This window comes from Sus scrofa, chromosome 16 (genome assembly GCF_000003025.6).
Source record: "Sus scrofa isolate TJ Tabasco breed Duroc chromosome 16, Sscrofa11.1, whole genome shotgun sequence".
Classification (NCBI taxonomy): Eukaryota; Metazoa; Chordata; class Mammalia; order Artiodactyla; family Suidae; genus Sus; species Sus scrofa.
In genome coordinates, this window is record NC_010458.4 from 34,509,284 (window position 1) to 34,528,957 (window position 19,674).

Below are 19,674 nucleotides of genomic sequence, written 5' to 3' on the forward strand. Positions count from 1 at the left end.
AAATTACCAGTATATCTGTTATTTGTTAAATAATATAGATGCAGATTTTTAAGGTTTTTTTTTTTGTTTGTTTTTTGTTTTTTTTCGTGTTCGTTTTGGTTGTACCTGCGAAGTGTGGAAATGCCCGAGCTAGGGATCCAACCTATGTATACTTCATTGGCCTGCCACTGCAGTGGCAACACTGGATCCTTAACCCACTGCACCACAAGGGAACTCCCTTCACTGAGTATTTTTAAAGGCATCTTGTCAGTGACATGAAACTAATTTGATGGTTTTATGTAGTTTCTAGAATTTGAATACGTAGTTTTGAATAAGTAGTGGCTTCTTGTTCCATGTAATTTTTTTTCTTCTGTATCTAAGTGTTGATGCAAATAGATAACTTTTTAAAAAATGCCTAATTATGTTTAGCTTCTTCACATAATCACAGTTAATTTTTGCATATACTACAACGTCTTATATTTGGGACACCATTAACTCTCTTTATTCTACTAAGTACTTTTGTACACACTTGAATTACATACTTACTTTTTCAAAGACATGGTACACTAGAGAGCATAAATTAACTTCTGATCTTTAGAGTCAGCCAGAAGTGTTGCTTGCTTCTCATTTTGGTACCCAAAGTAACTTCATTTTCCATTCTCAAAACTTTCTTCCATCCATGGAAGATTTTCTTTAACTCAAAAATCAGAATAACAGTTGCTGGAAAGTATCCATATTGTTAAGAAGTTAACAGAATAAAAAAAATGGGTAAGCAGTATAAGATCCATTGTGTTGGATAGAAGATAATTTTAAGTTACTCTCATATCCTAGGAAGTGTAGGAGTTCCCATTGTGGCCCAGTGGTGATGAACTTGACTAGTATCCATGAGGACATGGGTTCAATCCCTGGCCCCGTTCAGTGGGTTAAGGATCCAGCATTGCCGGGGGCTGTGATGTAGGTCGCGGATGCGGCTTGGATCTTTCTCTATGGTGTAGGCAGGCAGCTGCAGCTCCAGTTTGACTTCTAGCCTAGGAACTTCCATATGCCGCAGGCGTGGCCCTAAAAAGAGAGGGAGGGAGTGAGGGTGGGTCTTGGGTTACATGCTGTACGTATAAGGAAATAGCTTCATATTCAAGATGTATGGAAATAGAGGTGATAATAATTCTTTCTATGAATTATATCTGACTACTAACTGTTGAGAAATCATTTACTTTGGATTTAGAAAAGGAATATTATGTACTTAAGATACATAACCCCCTAAAAGTATTTTAATGTTTCCATTAAAAAAATTTCCAAAATTCCTTGTTGGAAAGAAGAGTTTTTAGTATGTCAGAATCCTGCTAAATCTTCTACTTTTTCTTTAGATTTTGAGAAGTATGCTGTACAGAGGCTCTGAAGTTATGCGAGAAGTTGCTTGGGTCATATTTGATGAAATTCATTACATGAGAGATTCAGGTATATTCTGTAGTGTTGCTGAGATGTGTGCCATGTATTTTCCTTAAGAATGGCATTAGCACAGGGAAGTATATCCAGTGTCCTGGGATAGACCATGAGGGAAAATAATATTGAAAAAAGAATACGTATATATGTATGACTGAGTCACTTTGCTGTAGAGCAGAAATTGGAACTACATTGAAATCAACTATAATTTTAAAAAAGAAATAGCACTAGGAATTTTGAATAAGTAGTTAAACTTTCAAGTCGGAAGAGTTGTAGTAAACTAAAATTGTGGGCAACATGATATATTTCCAGTAGGATCTCATTCAATTTCAGCTTCTTAAATGGCAACGACTTCTGAGTGAGAAACTAGATTCAGGTTTAAAAATGGAATGAAAATTATTAGCTTTTAATAGAGAGCTGTTTAATAGAAGCAGTGTGTTAAAGAATTTCCAAAACTTCTAGCCTACGGAGTTAACTTTCTTGATTTTCATTAACTTATCTTAGTTTTTTTTTTTTTTTAAATAAGTGTATGTTTACAAATGGGAAAAACTATAAATACCCCTTTTTGAACTATTATAGTACTGTAATGGAAAAGTAAATGTATTTGGAATTTGGGGTGGAGCTTGGAGGGTGAGGGTTAACACCACACATTTAAAATTTAGATGTTTAATATGTCATCTGCTATATTTACCACAGGGAACTCTACTCAGTATTCTCTGATGACCTAAATGGGGGATGAATCTGAAAAAGAATGGATGTGTGTATAACTAAACTGCTTTACTGTATAGCAGGAATTAACACAACATTGTTAACCAACTATACTTCAATAAATTTTTTTAAATTGAAAAATAAATTTATTCAAAACTAAAATTTTAAAAATTAAATATTTAATATATACACACTTAAAACTTAGTTTTTATTGGAACTAAACCACTGAGTATAAAGCACCTGTATTTATAGTGAAAGTAATACAGTTTAAGAAATCAGATTAGACTCTGAACAGAATTTTTTGCTTTTTAAATCTTGAATCCTATATTGATTTGTTCATTTTGCAGCAAAATTCTCAAACTAATTTTTCTTTTTTCCATTTTAATAAACCTGACATACAGTTTTGCTGTTTATTAAAGCTTTCCTTCATTTCTAGAGTTGATGAGGGTAATTTAGATGAGAGACACTATATGGTGTAGTCACCACGTTTCTTTGAAATTTATTTCTGTGACTTTCTATAAGCCAATAACTTCTGCTTCTCTTAGATGGAAATACTGTTTTTATTGTCCTGGGACTCTTTATTAGGGTGTTTGAACAGGATTTAGTTTGGAGCTGTTTTTTTTAGGCTGTTATTTCAGAGTACATTGTGTTTGTGGTGGTTTAGTCTGCTAACTTTCTACTACATAAATTCATGGTTAGAATTAAAGCAGTTTATAGTAAGGGTCTATTGCTAAAAATATCCTTGTATAAAGCAGTCTACATTTCTAATTATTGAGCTTGAGAGAAAATAATTTCAGATGCCTGTCAATAAAGTGACATTGAGTTCCAAAGTTTGTTTTTTTTTCAGAGCGTGGTGTTGTGTGGGAAGAAACTATTATTTTGCTTCCTGATAACGTTCACTACGTCTTTCTTTCGGCTACAATTCCAAATGCCCGACAGTTTGCTGAATGGATTTGCCACTTACATAAACAGGTATTTTCTTTTTCTTTTTTGATGTTTTGAATATTTAAGATGTTACAGTTGATCTTACTTTATATCCTATACTTCTATTTCTCATGCTGCTTAGAATAAGGAGATATTTTATTGTGAAAGTACTTGTCAAATCAAGCAAGCTTATCAAAATAAACTGACTTGTTTTTTTATAAATGTGGATTTCTGAGTCCCATATGAAAGCCAATAAATCAAAATCTCTGAGAGTAGAGACCTGGGTCTTAGAAACTCTAACTTTTAAAAGCTCCTGAATTGATCCTGATGACCTACCAGATTTGGAAACTTGTGCATCTACTCATACAGTGAGCCATGAGCACTCAGAAGAGAATTCCCTCTAAGATCTTGGTACCAGAAGAAAGCTGGACATCTCCTGAGCATGTGATTTGGTTTTTCTCTTGTGAACACAGACTTTTTACTGTGTTTCCCTGTTGCTTTTCTAGTCTAGTTTCAGCAGCATTAAAGGATCTTATAACAAGTATTTGTACAGGCATACTAAATTTATTCTTGGTTTTATTTTCCTGCGCTTATTCTTCGTCTATAGCAGAACAGTCACATTTATTTTTATCCATTTAGAAGCTCTCTAAAGGTATTTTTGTAACACCCATGTTGCCTCTGTAGGGTAGAAACCCTGTGGATCTTCTGGAGGAATTAGATCAACTGCTGTTTTAGTTATGTCCTTGAGAAGTCTCTGTGGGGGAGAAAAAGTCCCATTTAACCTCAGGAAGCATTCTCTGTTATCATGCTGCTACTACAGAGAAACAGACATCTTTAATTATAGCATCACAGTCTAGGATATGGGCCCAAGATAATTAATGGAAACTCAAATCGTGTATTTGGTCTTGATTAGGGAATTAGTAAGTTTGAACACCTGATGGTATGATTCGATAGACCTCATTTTCCATATTTTCCTCTTGCCTGGTTTTGAAAGTTTCGTTAGATTTTTTTTTTTGAAATGTTCAGTTCAAAAGTTTATCTCCTCAAGTTCTTTTAGATTGCTCACATACATAGTATTGTTTTGAAGAAATAAAATATATTCTTAATTATTTTTCCTTGTTTTTACAGCCTTGTCATGTAATTTACACAGATTATCGGCCTACTCCATTGCAGCACTACATTTTTCCAGCAGGGGGAGATGGTCTGCACCTTGTAGTTGATGAAAATGTAAGGAAGTAATTATTATTCTTATAGCTATAATATCATACTTCTCTGTTTATGTCTGTTTTTCTTTAAGCTAGAGAAAAATGGCAGAGATTTATTCTTTTCCTTAAGTAGTTTTTATATTCCACCGTTGGTTTTTCGTGTAAGTATTTTTATTTCAAAAATTGTATTTAAAACTCGTATTTTTTTAATACATGAATTAGATTTCCCTCCTTTCCCAGTATTTCTAAATGCCCGGAGAATAAGGGGCTTTGGACATGTCTCAGATATCTTATGTTTTGTTTTTGTCAGTTTTATTATTGTATTGAATTATTATTTTAAGAGCTTTGTTTTGAAGAATGAAAAATGTTTGGATTATGATTAGGTATTCATGAAGTTACATAGAAAAATATTTGTGATTCCAGGGTGACTTCAGAGAAGATAATTTTAATACAGCAATGCAAGTACTTCGAGATGCTGGCGATTTGGCAAAAGGAGATCAGAAGGGGCGGAAAGGAGGAACAAAAGGTAATTTGGAACTTTGAGTGAATTTTATAGGCAAATTGTATTTTCAAATTACATTTCTTATTTTTTTATTTAACTTTTTCCCCCTCAGGAAGATCTAGAAAGTATATGGTAAAATTAGATAAATAAAGGTTTATCTTTTTTCTTATGTGATATTTATTGAGATACAATTCATATAGTGTACAGTTCACCCATTAAAGCATACAATTCAGTAGTTAATAGTATTTTCATGAAATTATGCAACTGTCACCACAGTTTTTGTTTTGTTTTGTTTGTCTTTTTGTCATTTCTTGTGCCGCTCCTGCGGCATATGGAGATTCCCGGGCTAGGGGTCGAATCGGAGCTGTAGCTGCCAGCCTACGCCAGAGCCACAGCAACGCAGGATCCGAGCTGCGTCTGCGATCTACACCACAGCTCACGGCAACGCCGGAACCTTGACCCACTGAGCAAGGGCAGGGATCGAACCCACAACCTCATGGTTCCTAGTCGGATTCGTTAACCACTGTGCCACGACGGGAACTCCAGTTTTTTTTTTTTAATAAGATGTAGTTCACATTACCATAGAAGTCACCATTTTTAAGTGTACAATTAAGTGGATTTTAGTATATTCGCAAAGTTGTGCAACTACCATGTGATTCCAGAACATTTTCATTAACTCCAAATGAAACCCCATATCTGTTAGTGGTCATTCTTCCTTTTCTCCCAAGCTCTTGCCCACCACTCTTCAGCCTTAGGAAATCACTAATATACTTTGTTTCTATTTTGCTTTTCTAGACATTTCATAGAAATGGAATTGTAATATATGGGGTCTTTTGCAACAGGCTTCTTTTACTTGTTTTCATTGTTCATCCATGTTATAGTATATGTTAGTACTTCATTCCTTGTTTATGGTCGAGTAACATTCCATTGTATGATTATGACCATATTTTGTTTATCCATTCCTCAGTGATGAACAGTTAGGTTTTTTTTTTTGACTTTTTGATTGTTGTGACTAATGCTGCTCTAAACATTTGTGCGTTACAAGTTTTAGTGTGAACATTTTTTCTTTTCTTGTGAGAATATACTATGAATACAATTGCTGAGTCATATGGTAATTCTGTGTTCAGCCTTTGGAGCAACTGCCAAATTATTTTCCAAAGTGGCTGCATCATTATACTTTCTCATCAAAAGGATATGAGGTTTCCATTTCCTCCACATCCTTGCCAATAACTATAACCTGTCTATTTGATTATAGTCATCCTAGTAGGTATGAAGTTCTTATCTCAGTGCGTGGTTTCTAGTTACATTTCCTTGGTACCTAATGATGTTGAGGATCTTCCTGTGCTTATTGGCCATTTGTGTATCTTCGGACAAATAGCTGTTCAAATCCTTTGCCCATTCAGAAATTGGATTATGTTTTTACTGTTGACTTGTGAGAATTCTTCATATCTTCTGGATAATAGACCTTTATCAGATACATGATTTGTAAATATTTTCTCCCATTCTGTGGGTTAGGGGTATCTTTTCACTTTATTGTTGGTGTTTATTCAAGTACACAAGTTTAAGATTTTGATGAAATCTAGTTTATCTTTTCTGTTTTTTTCCCTTTGTTGCTTGTGCTTTTACATATATAAGAAAGCTTTGCATATCCCAAGGTTATAAAGATCTGTTCCTATATATATATATATATATATATATATATCTTTTTTTTTTTTTTTTTTTTTTTTTTTTTGTCTTTTTAGCTATTTCTTGGGCCCCTCCCGTGGCATATGGAGGTTCCCAGGCTAGGGGTTGAATCGGAGCTGTAGCCACCGGCCTACACCAGAGCCACAGCAACGCGGGATCCGAGCCACGTCTGCAACCTACACCACAGCTCACGGCAACGCCAGATCGTCAACCCACTGAGCAAGGGCAGGGACCGAACCCGCAACCTCATGGTTCCTAGTCGGATTCGTTAACCACTGCGCCACGACGGGAACTCCCCTATATATTTTTTAAGAGTTTTGTAATTTTAGATTTTTACGTTTAAGTCTCTGATCTTTTTTTTGTTTGTTTTAGGGCTGCACCCATAGCATATGGAGCTTCCCAGGCTAGGGGTTTAATCGGAGCTATAGCTGTCAGCCTACACCACAGCCACAGCAATGCCAGATCCAAGCTACGTGTGCAACCTACACCACAGCTCATGGCAACGCCGGATGCTTAACCCACTGAGCGAGGCCAGGGATCGAAGCCGCCACCTCCTGCTCCTTATTCAAATTCGTTTCTGCTGCGCCATGACGGGAACTCCTGTGATCTCTTTTGAGTTAATTTTTGAGTATGGTGTATGTATTCTTTTTGCAGGACCATCAAATGTGTTCAAGATTGTGAAGATGATTATGGAAAGAAATTTTCAACCTGTAATTATTTTTAGTTTTAGTAAAAAAGATTGTGAAGCCTATGCACTTCAAATGACCAAATTAGATTTCAACACAGGTACTATATAATTTCAGTATAATTTTAATGTTATGTGAAAATGAATGTATATGTATTTCTGATAAGACATTATCTATTGTGTATTGCTAAGATTGCGGTTCACCTTATGGTTAAGGTACTCATCACATTTATAAAAGCTTAAAGAGGCCCTTGATTTATCGTTTCTTCTGTCCTCTTTTATTGGAAGGTAAATACAGTATTCTATGTAAAATCTAAAGACCTCTACTAAGAAATATTAGACTCATACCTTCTTATACTTCATTGCCATAGCTTCTTGGTTATTACAGCTTTCTGTTTGACTACCTAAGGTAAGTCTCTTGGTCAGACTCTCTTTGTTACGTTTCATTCTTCTAGAAATCCAAGTGGGTAAGACTGCCCTTTACCTAACTCTGTATTACCTAACTTTTGTAATTTTTGAATAAAGTAAAATAACTTCTGGCAAATCAGTAAATGATTCCCATATATTAACTGTAAATGTAACCCAGTTAAGGTCACACAGCTAGATAGCAGCATAGCCTAAGCAAGAATTTCAGTGTGCTAAATTCCACCTCAGTTGTCATTCACTTCAGCCTTTTGCATATCTAAGCCTATACAGTGAGAAGTAAATAATTTCTTCAGTTATCCAGAATTGCACAAAACTAATGCCACACACTTTAAAGCTAATTTTTACTTACCCATGGGTAAAAATAACAAGTGATGGTAATCCATATAACCTTCTAAAGCCAGTAGTATTTTTTTGACTGAGTGAATTACATAGAAATGTTTTCTTGTAACTCCCAGTGCTGGATATTCTTAATTTTGCAGGGTTATATATTGATTAAGTCAACAAATATTTGACTACTGCATAACAGTCACTGTATAAGAAGGCAGGGTAATGGATAAGAGCATAGGCTTTGGATTTTTTTTTTTTTTTTTGCTTTTCAGGGCTGCACCTGTGTCCCAGGCTAGGGGTTGAATTGGAGCTGCAGCTCCTGGCCTATGCCATAGCCATAACTACGTTTGATCTGTGTGTGTCTGCAACCTACACCACAGCTCACGGCAATGCCAGATCCTTAACCCACTGAGCAAGGCCAGGTATTGAACCAGCATCCTCATGGATACTAATCAGGTTCTTAACCTGCTGAGCCTAAGTGGGAGCTCCAGACTTTGGAATTACTTAATCTAATGGTTAATACTAGTGCCCATTATTTGCTCTATGCCTCACTTTCCTTACTCGTGAGAAACAATGATAACCTGTAATAATTATAATGTTCTATAATTGTTTGCCTTAAATGTTGCATATAGATACTTAGTGTAGTTATTGTTATTATTTTTATAAGAGTACATTTTTTTATTCATGGACAAAGTCTGCTTAGGTATGTTTTGACACGCTTTAAATTTTATTAAATAATTAGTCAATTTTACTTTCCCTTCTGATGGTCTTAAATCCCGAGTGTTTACCTTTACTCTTTAAGACCGTTATCTTTTACAGTGTGTGAAATTTGGTATCACTGACTCATTTAGATATTTATATACACTTGGATTTTTTCTCATAGATGAAGAAAAGAAGATGGTTGAAGAAGTATTCAGTAATGCAATTGACTGCTTGTCCGATGAAGATAAAAAACTCCCTCAGGTGTGTATTTAATGTCATTAAGTAAAGTATGGATATTTCAGACAGTATATATTCATTTTGTATTTCCTTGTTTTGTTCTTAATGTTATACTGTTTGCACATAGCATCATGGTGCACTGTACACTGAAATGGTACCTTGATTTTTATTTTGAACTCTACAAAGGTGACAAAAGGAAAGATTTGCTGCCTTGAGGGAACTTTTCTCTGAAATCTAACATAGCCTGGAAATAACTACTTTTGTGCCTAGGATATACTACAGAATTTTTAAGGCTAGGTTTAAGTCACTCAGTTGTAATTTATAAGGCTACCAAGCGAAACAAAAGAGCATACCCAGTGGAAATCATATTTAGTGAGAAATTGGATATCTACTTAGCTTTAATTAAAGTAGTTTTTCTTTTGACTATTAGACTTGCCTGAGGAGTTCTAAAATATTCTGATGCCTTGTTGCCATTCCACAGATACTGATTTAGCTGGTATGGTATGTGTCTTGATCACATAATCTTTCAGAAACTCCTCTGGTAATTCTAATGTGCATCCAAACCTGGGAACTAATGCATCAGTTCAACCTAACACTATATGAAAGTTTTGTTTTGTGAAAAGAAAACTTGGAAAGTCATACTCTATGTACAAATTATTGCTTTGATTAATATGGGATTTATGATAAGACTGCAATAGCATGAGTCTTTGTATTTAAAACAGTATTTAATTTACAGAATCTTTTTTTTTTTTTTTTTTTTTTGTCTTTTTTCCTTTTCCAGGGCTGCTCCCACGGCATATGAAGGTTCCCAGGCTAGGGGTCGAATTGGAGCTGTAGCCACCGGCCTATGTCAGATCCACAGCAACGTGGGATCCGAGCCGCGTCTGCGACCTACATCACAGCTCATGGCAATGCAAGATCCTTAACCCACTGAGCAAGGCCAGGGATCGAACCCGCAACCTCATCGTTCCTAGTTGGATTCATTAACCACTGAGCCATAATGGGAACTCCTAATTTACAGAATCTTATTGTCATATTTCTTTCCAGCTGAATGATTAGTATCTAAGGTCTGAGCCATGTCTTTTTACATCTTTGTTATCGTAGCACACATTTAATAGTAAAATTTAATGGCATTTAATAGTTTTAATGAGCATGAACTCTTCAGTAATTCATTTGTTTCTAGATAAAGTACATATTTATATTTGTTTTATAGTTACTTATTTATTTTTGGTTTGAGTTGGCCAGTATTTTTAAGTTTACTTTGTGTAGATATAAACTTTGCCCTCATAACTTTAGTTTTAGTTATTTATTTATTTTGAGAAGATAAGTGATGCTGGAAAATTTGAATGAGGTAGCAAAACATTTGTAAAGTTTATTTAAAACATGCCTTTCATATTAAAGACAGCTGGGATAGAATTACATTGAGTTTTTAAACACTCCTAGTTTAATAATCTGGGAGTATGGGTTTGGTTTTTGCTTTTTTTCTGGGAAGCTTACATAACTTTTCTTTAAACAGCACTCTTTCTTGATTACCCATTTTTCTTAATTTGATTAGTTTAACATTGTAAAAGTTCTTTTCCTCTCATCATTGTAAAAATAAATGTTATTCTAATCATAGGTTGAACATGTACTTCCTCTCTTGAAGCGGGGAATTGGTATTCACCATGGTGGTTTACTTCCTATTTTGAAAGAAACTATAGAAATTCTCTTTTCTGAAGGATTGATAAAGGTATGACTTTATTTTTATTTATTGTGCCCTAAAATTGTATTGTGTGAACAGTTAGAAAATTATTAAGAACACTTTATAGCATGTACTAACACCACTTATAGAAGCTTTGTTGTTTTTTAAATTATTGTTATTTTTAAGTAAGTTGAATGGAATGACTTAGGTAATGAACTTGATTCTTCTTTCTTTCCTTCTTTCTTTTCTTTTCCTTTTTTTTTTTTTTTTTTTTTTTTTTTAATGGCTGCACCCACGGCATGTAAAAGTTCCAGGCCAGGGATTGAATCTGAGCCATATCTATGACCTGTGCCTCAGCTGTGGCAATGCTGGATCCTTTAATCCACTATGCTAGGCTGGGGATTGAAACCCAAACCTCCTCAGCAACCTGAACCACTGCAGTTGAATTCTTAACCCACTGTACCACAGTGGGAACGCCTTGATTTTTTTTTTTTTTTTTTTTGTCTTTTTGCCATTTCTTGGGCCGCTCCTGTGGCATATGGAGGTTCCCGGGCTAGGGGTTGAATCTGAGCTGTAGCTGCCAGCCTACGCCAGAGCCACAGCAACGCAGGATCCGAGCCGCATCTGTGACCTACACCACAGCTCACGGCAACGCCGGAACCTTGACCCGCTGAGCAAGGGCAGGGATCGAACCCTCAACCTCATGGTTCCTAGTCGGATTCGTTAACCACTGTGCCACGACGGGAACTCCCTTGATTTTTATATATAGTGTTATAACTCATAAGTTTGGGAATATAGGTAAAAGTCATTTGTTTGTTTTCCTAATCATGAAGTAAGAAATGATAACATTACTGGATATACAATGTAGAATTTTCCAGAAGGTGCTGTTTAATTTTCAGACCAAGAGCTGATTATATAAGTGGACTCCTTTCTGTCTACAGAATTAAAGGACTGGTTTAGAGAAGACAAAGATAATTACTGGGTAGACTTAGGAGAGAAGAGTTTTTCAGGATATTCTCATTTAAGCCAAAGAGAGTCTAATTTAATTTTTTGAATTGTGTCAATGTCTATACCCAGTAAAGGAATGGTAAAAATGAGAAACAATTCTAAAATGTAGTCATAAGCCTTCGTATGATTCATATTTTATATTTAAAAATCAGATTAGAGATTTATCATGAGAAAGTCAGCACTAACTAGGATTTTTAGTAGAAATTTACTCACCCTAAAGACCATGCTTGAGGTATTTTAGGTAAAAAATTGGTTGCCGTTTATGCCTGGGTCCTGGTAAGACCCTGTTGATGCTCTCAATATAGATTGCATGTTTTGTTGAGGCCTTTTTTTTTTTTTTTTTTTTTTTCCAGGGCCACACCTGTAGTATATGGAAGTTCCCAGGCCAGGGGTCAAATTGGAACTGTAGCTGCTGGCCTATACCACAGCCACAGCAATGCAGGATCCGAGCTGTGTCTGCAACCTACACCACAGCTCATGGCAATGCCAGATCCTTAACCCACCGAGCAAGGCCAGGGATCAAACTGCATCTTCATGAATACTAGTCAGGTTCATTACCACTGAGCCATGACGAGAACTCCCTTTTTTCTATTTTAAAGACTCTTTTAAGTGGTGCTTGTGAATTATAAATTCAAATAGAATAATTGTACATAAAGCAAAAAATAAAATTCAAATAGAATAATTAATTGAACAGAAAGTAAAAAAAGTTAGAGAGCACCATTATCCTTCATTTCTCAGAAATAATCCACTAGCATATATACAAATACTTGATTTAATTTTTAAACAAAACTTGACTATATTACCTATGTTATTATCCAGTTTTGTCATACGCTTTGCTCTTTATTCTTTTTAACAGATGAATAGCATTCTGTTGAGTTGATGAAATTAAGTTTTTACTCTTGTTACCTAGTGATGAAACTTTAGACTATTTACTTGACTTCAGTGACTTGTGCACATAGTTTTGTGTGCTTTTTGTTGGTAAAGTCTTAGATATGAACTTAAAGTGCCACTAATTTTGATCTGCCCTCAGAAATTTTAAAGGTGTCTTTAAAACCAGTGTATCTATCATCAGTGAAAAAGCCAGAAATTGTGATTGTGTTTAGAAAAATATTCTACAACCTAATGATGCTTTTGTCCATTATATCAGTAGTAGTCTCTCCAGGTTATCACCACTGAAATTAAAGAAAGACTGTCTTCCCTGAGTTAAAAAGTTTCTGGGATGCAAGGGACATTAACTATTATAGTATAAACTTATTATAATACATACATTAATAATTTAATAATTTTGTATATCACATGCTGAAATATACTAGGAGTAGAGTTTTATTAACAACTAGTTTTAAAAATTATGCTTGAGTAATTTATCTATAAAACTAGTTTTTCAGTTTAAAATATATGTTTAATTGTATAATTATTCATTCATTTAGGCTTTATTTGCCACAGAGACTTTTGCTATGGGAATTAACATGCCAGCCAGAACTGTTCTATTTACAAATGCTCGAAAATTTGATGGGAAGGATTTCCGATGGGTAAGTAAAATACTTAATATATTAAAATATTTGTCTTCAGTTGTTGGACCTAAGGTGATTTCAGTTCATGTAGTCCTTGAGATTTTCAGTTGTAAGTACTCACGAACTTGTACCTGAGCTAATGTAAGAAGTTCATCATGGTTAAATTTCAGGCCCTTTATATTTCTATTCTTCAGCCAAAACTAAAAACTATTTTGAGGTATAAGAGTTTGGTGATGAGGGATAATTGCACAAATGAGTCATGAATGCTTTAATGCATTTAAAATACATCTGAAACTTTTATTTCTTAAAATATGTTATTTAAAGCACCTCTACTATAGTGGCTATAGTGTTGTAGCTCACTATTTTACTCTTTAGTTTTAAAATAGAGATTTTTAACAGGTTTGTACATGTCTTTTCTAAGGCAAAGGGAGAGAGGAAGTTGGGATTATGAGTGGAATGGTGACTTGAAATAAAAATAAATCTTTAATTTAGAGGCAAGTAACCCATTCAGCATTTACCAGACTTAAACAATGGCCCTAGAACTATGGTAGGTGCTGAGGATGGTAATTTTAAAACAAATAAAACCAGTCCCTACTATGAAGAGACTTAGTAGCAGGCATACATTTATATTATGGACTCTGAAAAGTGTGTACAGGAGGAATAAAGCAAAGAAAAGAAGTCACTTGTGCAGAAGAGGTCAGGAAAGGCTTCGTAGAAAAAACAATCCTTAAACTGAGTAACAACAGCAGATGGATATTTATTAGGAAGACAGTAGAGCATCACAGGGGTGAAAAGCAGATGGACAAAGAGAGATTTCTAGTTTGAGTATTCAGTGCAAACCAAAGACTCACATAATCTGGCATTTTGAGAAAATTGTAAATAGTCATCTATTCCTCTTGTCCTTGAAAGTGATGGTTCTTTTCTGTTTAAACAAGTTTCAGGCAGTAGTTACTAATGATCAAAACACTGAAAAGTTTCATTATTTTAAAAGCAAAGCATTTTTTTTTTTTTTTTTTTTTTGGTCTTTTTAGGGCTGTACTCACAGCATATGGAGGTTCCCAGGCTAGGGGTCTAATCAGAGCAATAGCCGCTGGCCTACACCAGAGCCACAGCAATGTCAGATCCAAGCTGTGTCTGGGACCTACACCACAGGTCCCAGCAACACTGGATCCTTAACCCAGTGAGCGAGGCCAGGGACCGAACTTGCAACCTCATGGTTCCTAGTTGGATTCGTTAGCCACTGAGCCACGACAGGAACTCCATCTAAATGTAATAGTTTGCATCTGTTAAACCCAAACTCCCAGTCTATCTCACTCCCTTCTTCCTCTGCCTTGCCAATCACAAGTCTGTTCTCTGTGAGTAGCTAGGTTTCTGTTTTGTAGATGGGTTCATTTGTGCCCTGTTTTGGATTCTGCATTTAAGTAATACGATATGGTATTTGTCTTTCTCTTTCTGACTTACTTCACTTGGTATGAGAATCTCTGGTTGCATCCATGTTGCTGCAAATGCATTATTTTATTCTTTGTTATGGTTGAGTAGTATTCCATTGTGTATATGTACCACATCTTCTTAACCCATTCATCTCTTGATGGAAATTTAAGTTGCTTCCACGTCTTGGCTGTTGTGAATAGAGCTGCTGTGCACATTGGGTGCATGAATCTTTCTGAATTGGAGTTTTTTCCAGATGTATGCCCCAGAGTGGAATTGCTGGATTATGGTAGTTTTGTAGTTTTCTGAGGAGCCTCTATACTGTTTCCTGTAGTGGTTGTACCAATTTACATTCCCACCAACAATGTAGGAGGGTTTCCTTTCTCCAAACTCTCTCCACCATTTGTTATTTGTAAACTTTTTCACTTTAGCCATCTGACCAGTGTCAGGTGGTACCTCATTGCATTTTTTTATTTGCTTTTCTCTAATAATTAGTGATGTTGAACATCTTTTCTGTGCCTGCTGGCCATCTGTATGTTCCTTGGAGAAATAGCTGTTGAAGACTTCTGCCCCTTTTTTGATTGGGTTGTTCATTTTTTGGTTGTCGAGTTGTATGAGCTGTTTGTATATTTTGATGAGTAAGCCTTTGTTGGTTGCATTGTTTGCAACTATTTTCTCCCATTCTGTAGGTTGTCTTTTCATTTTGTTTATGGTTTCCCTTGCTGTACAAAAGCTTGTAAGTTTGATTAGGTCCCATTTGTTTATTTTTTATTCCTGTTGCCTTTGGAGAATGATGTAAGAAAACATTTGTATGATTTATGTCAGAGATTGTTTTCCCTTTGTTCTCTTCTAGGAGTTTTACAGTGCCATGTTTAAATCTTTAAGCCATTTTGAATTTATTTTTGTGTATAGTGTGAGGGTGTAGTCTGATTTCATTGATTTACATGCAGCTCTCCAGTTTTCCCAGCACCACTTGCTGAAGAGACCATCCTATTCCTGTTTCATATTCTTGTCTCCTTTGTTGGAATTTAATTGACCAGAGGTATCTGGGTTTATTTCTGGGCTCTCTGTTCTGTTCCATTGATCTGTATGTCTGTTTTTGTACCAGTACCACACTGTTTTGATTACTGTAACTTTGTAGTATTGTCAGAAGTCTGGGAGAGTTATGCCTCCTGCTTTGTTTTATTCCCTCAGGATTGTTTTGGCAATTCTGGCTCTTTCACAGTTCCATATAATTTTTTTTTTTCTCTTTTTAGGGCTGCATCTGTGGCATATGGAAGTTCCCAGGCTAGAGGTCAAATCAGAACTGTCACTGCTGGCCTACACCACAGCCATAGCCACAGCAACACCAGATCTGAGCTGCATCTGCAACCCACACCACAGCTTATGGCAACACGGGATACTTAACTCACTGAGTAGGGCCAGGGATCGAACTTGTGTCCTCATGATTACTAGTCAGATTCATTTCCACTGAGCCATCATGGGAACTCCCATAAATTTTTTGATCAGTTGTGCTGGTTCTGTGAAAAATGTCATGGGTAGTTTGATAGGGATTGCATTAAATCTGTAGCTTACTTTGGGTAGTATGGCCATTTTAACAATATTACTTCTTCCAATCCAGGAGCATGGGATATCTTTCCATTTTTTTGAATCCTCTTTAATTTCCTTTTTTAATGTTTTGTAGTTCTCAGCATTTCAGTCTTTCATATCCCTAAAAGTTCATATTTTTAATCATGTTTCCTTTCTTGAAATATATAGTTGTGATTGTATATTTTATAAGAAAATTTTAATAATTGTTTTTTACCAGCTTTGAAACTAAACTTTGCATTTTCAATTATATTCAGATTTCCTCTGGTGAATACATTCAGATGTCTGGTCGTGCTGGAAGAAGGGGAATGGATGATAGAGGAATTGTGATTCTTATGGTAGATGAAAAGATGAGCCCAACGATTGGAAAACAACTACTTAAGGTAACCAAGATAAGCTTCTGTGTCTTCACCAGGAATTTTAGAAGCATACCTCAGGACCACATCAAAATTAGGTTGTGTCAGGTCTGTTACCTTTCTGAGTAGATGAATTAATTTATTAAACTATCTAGGTTTATGAAGGTAACTGCTGACATTTTGTACTCTACTTTCTATTCTAATATGAAAAGAGCAAGTCATGCAGTGGAGGGGATGTGAGGGTCCACAGAGAGGACAGAAATGTTTACTTTGCCCTCTAAGATGCCTCTGTATCTGACCCTTGCACTGCACAAACTGCTCTTCACCCATCAGAACAGGAAGTAAGGCAGGTGATATCAGTGTTTTGGGCAGTTACTTTCCTCTCCGTTTGTAACCCCAGATAGCTTAATTAATTAATTCTGAAATCTACCATTCTCATTCATCCTATTGATAGTTTATAAATTTCCCAGTAATAAATTTAAACTTACAAGCTTTATTTCAAATCATCCTGTTCATTTTGCTGGCTTAGTATTTATGTTTTGGATTGTCAAAGATTTTTATTTGTTTTGAAGAGCTTCTTAAGGAAGTTTTACCTGGTTGCTTTTCTTCCCTTTCTCCATATAGTAAGGAATTACATGTCCCTAGAGCGCACTGTTAATAAGATAAGAAAACTTGGAGTTCCCATTGTGGCATTGGTGGCATCTCTGGAGTGCTGGTGTGCAGGTTTGGTCACCAACCCAGCACAGTGGTTTAAGGATCTGTGTTGCTGCAACTGGGACATAGGTCGCAACTGTAGCTCGGATCTGATCCCTGGCCCAGAAACTTAACATTAATTAAAAATATAAAATTAACTTCCAGCTGATTATCTACTTAAAATAAAGCTTTAAAGCATGATAAGACATACATAGGTCAGTATTTCTGATATATACTGTGCTCAACTGCTGTCGCTTAGAACCTGCATGGAGATTGAGATGATTGTAGGAAGCCTGGTATGCTAAAGCAAAAATAGACAAAGGTTTTTTTTTTTTTAATGTTTTTACATGAGTGAAGACAAAGCTTATCTCTGTATATTCACAGTGATCATATGTCTTTTTTTTTTTTTTCCTTTTTAAAGATTAATACTTGGAAATCCATTTTAGGTATCCATATAACTTTAATTCACTGTATAAGGAGAATGGCACGTGACTGAAAATTTGTATTATTTTCTTTAAATTTTATTGGATATAATAAGCACTAATTTTCTTTTCATACTCTGTGTATGGAAAGAATTGAATCAGGAGGTAATATTTTAATGACAGCATCTGGTTTCTTTGTTACAGATTTTTTTTCTTTCCATTTACTTGACATTTCTAGATTTGTTACCCTATAAATGTAAAGTACTGTCATCTTTAATTTTATTTTTAAAAAAGTTTATTTATTATGGAAAGAATTAAGATGAGATCTACTCTTTTTTTTTTTTGCTATTTCTTTGGGCCGTTCCCACGGCATTCGGAGGTTCCCGGCTAGGGGTCGGATCGGAGTTGTAGCCGCCTGCCTACACCAGAGCCACAGCAATACGGAATCCGAGCTGCATCTGCAACCTACACCACAGCTCACGGCAATGCCAGATCCTTTAACCCACTGAGCAAGGCCAGGAACGGAACCCACAACCTCATGGTTCCTAGTTAGATTTGTTAACCACTGCGCCACAATGGGAACTCCGAGATCTACTCTTAATAAATTATTAAATTGTAAAATGTGTTGTTGACTGTAGCAATGTTGTATAGCAGATCTCTAGAGCTTATTTATCTTGCTTTGCTGAAATTTGATGTCCTTTAATTAGTACCTCTCCATTTACTCCTCCCCTCAGTCTCTGACAGCTACCATTCATTCATTCTACTCTTTGATTCCATTAATTTGACTATTTTAGATACTACTTCTTATAAGTAGGATTATGCAGTATTTGTCTTTTCGTGGCTGATTTATTTCGCCTAGCGTAATGTCCTCACTTCATTCATGTTGTTGCACATTGTAAAATTTTCTTTAAGATTGAATAGTATTCCATTGTATGTATTTACAGTCCTTCCTTGGTGTTCTCAGGGGATTGGTCCTAGGACCTCAACAGATACCAAAGTACCAAAATCTAAGAATTCTCATGTATCTCACATGAATGATACTGTGCTTGCACATCCTTCTTATATCTAGAGATGACTTAGAACAGGGAATGCTATGTAAATGCTATTTAAATAGTTGTAAATGCAGTGTAAACTGTTGTCTGTGCCACCTGGCACATTCAAGTTTCACTTTTTGTAACTTTATGCAATTTTTTCCCCCCAGTATTTTCAATCCATGGTTTACTGAATCCTCAGGTTGGGAACCTGAGGATATTGAAGGCTGTTTGTATAGTCATATCATTTAGCATACAAATTAAGATGCTGTAATAGTGAAAGAAGGGGCTATTAATAATCATCATATCAGGTGTAACTTGTGGTTATCCTGGGCTCACTTGGATACAGTGTTTAAATGCTATGTTGAGTTTCAGGTGAGGGAAATTCAGGTGTATTCTACAGCAGTTAGAATATAGAAGCAGAACTTGAGGTTGGAAATAAACATTTAAAATATTGAGGCCCCAAATTTCTTAAAGGAGGTAATAATGAAAAGAAAAATAATAGAATAGTAAAGACTTGGTCTGTTCGCAGAATTATGAAATACCTGACTTGTCTTTCTCTTCCCCAAGAATGTGGTTTTCATATTAACTCCACATCTCCTTTTGGCCCTATTTTCAAGGAGAGTGGTAAAAACATTAAGATTTTAGGGACTTACTACATAGCACCCTATGAGGAGGGGCATTTGATTTTTTCAGGAGTTAAAGAATACCACCATTTGCGACTTTAAAATTTCGTATAGTCTCCTCATAAAATTCTTTATGCATTCATTTATAATTTTGAATGTAATAAAGCTGGCTTAATGGACCTCTATTGAAAAGCCCCTGACTACCCTAAGAGTATTTGTATATTTTGCTATACCATTTAGAAATTTACATGTCTTAAAACACTTCGCTTCTGAATATTTCACCATGTATATCCCAAGAATTTGGTCATTCTCTTATACAATTACATAACCATCTTATTTGCATTTTTAAAAAAGTGTTTCTGAAAAAACATTGTAAGAAAAAGTTAATACCAAGGAAGTATTTTGGATATAAACCTTCTTGCAAGGTCATACTATTGTAGATAAATGTTTTATTTTGCCTCATCATTAGCCTAGCCCTTCTTTGTTAGCAGCCACAGTTAGAAGAAAGAG

The 19,674-nt window shown here is 35.4% G+C and overlaps 1 protein-coding gene across 1 annotated transcript in view; it reads left to right on the forward strand.

The window, feature by feature from the left end:
- SKIV2L2 (Ski2 like RNA helicase 2) overlaps window positions 1-19,674 on the forward strand; it is a 127,282-nt gene that overhangs the window by 31,057 nt on the left and 76,551 nt on the right. Inside the window, exons 7-15 of the mRNA XM_003133964.6 lie at window positions 1,344-1,434; window positions 2,975-3,099; window positions 4,180-4,278; window positions 4,680-4,782; window positions 7,099-7,230; window positions 8,766-8,845; window positions 10,440-10,550; window positions 12,938-13,039; window positions 16,294-16,419. Of these exons, the coding sequence (XP_003134012.3) occupies window positions 1,344-1,434; window positions 2,975-3,099; window positions 4,180-4,278; window positions 4,680-4,782; window positions 7,099-7,230; window positions 8,766-8,845; window positions 10,440-10,550; window positions 12,938-13,039; window positions 16,294-16,419 (969 nt within the window). The remainder of the gene's footprint in view (window positions 1-1,343; window positions 1,435-2,974; window positions 3,100-4,179; window positions 4,279-4,679; window positions 4,783-7,098; window positions 7,231-8,765; window positions 8,846-10,439; window positions 10,551-12,937; window positions 13,040-16,293; window positions 16,420-19,674) is intronic.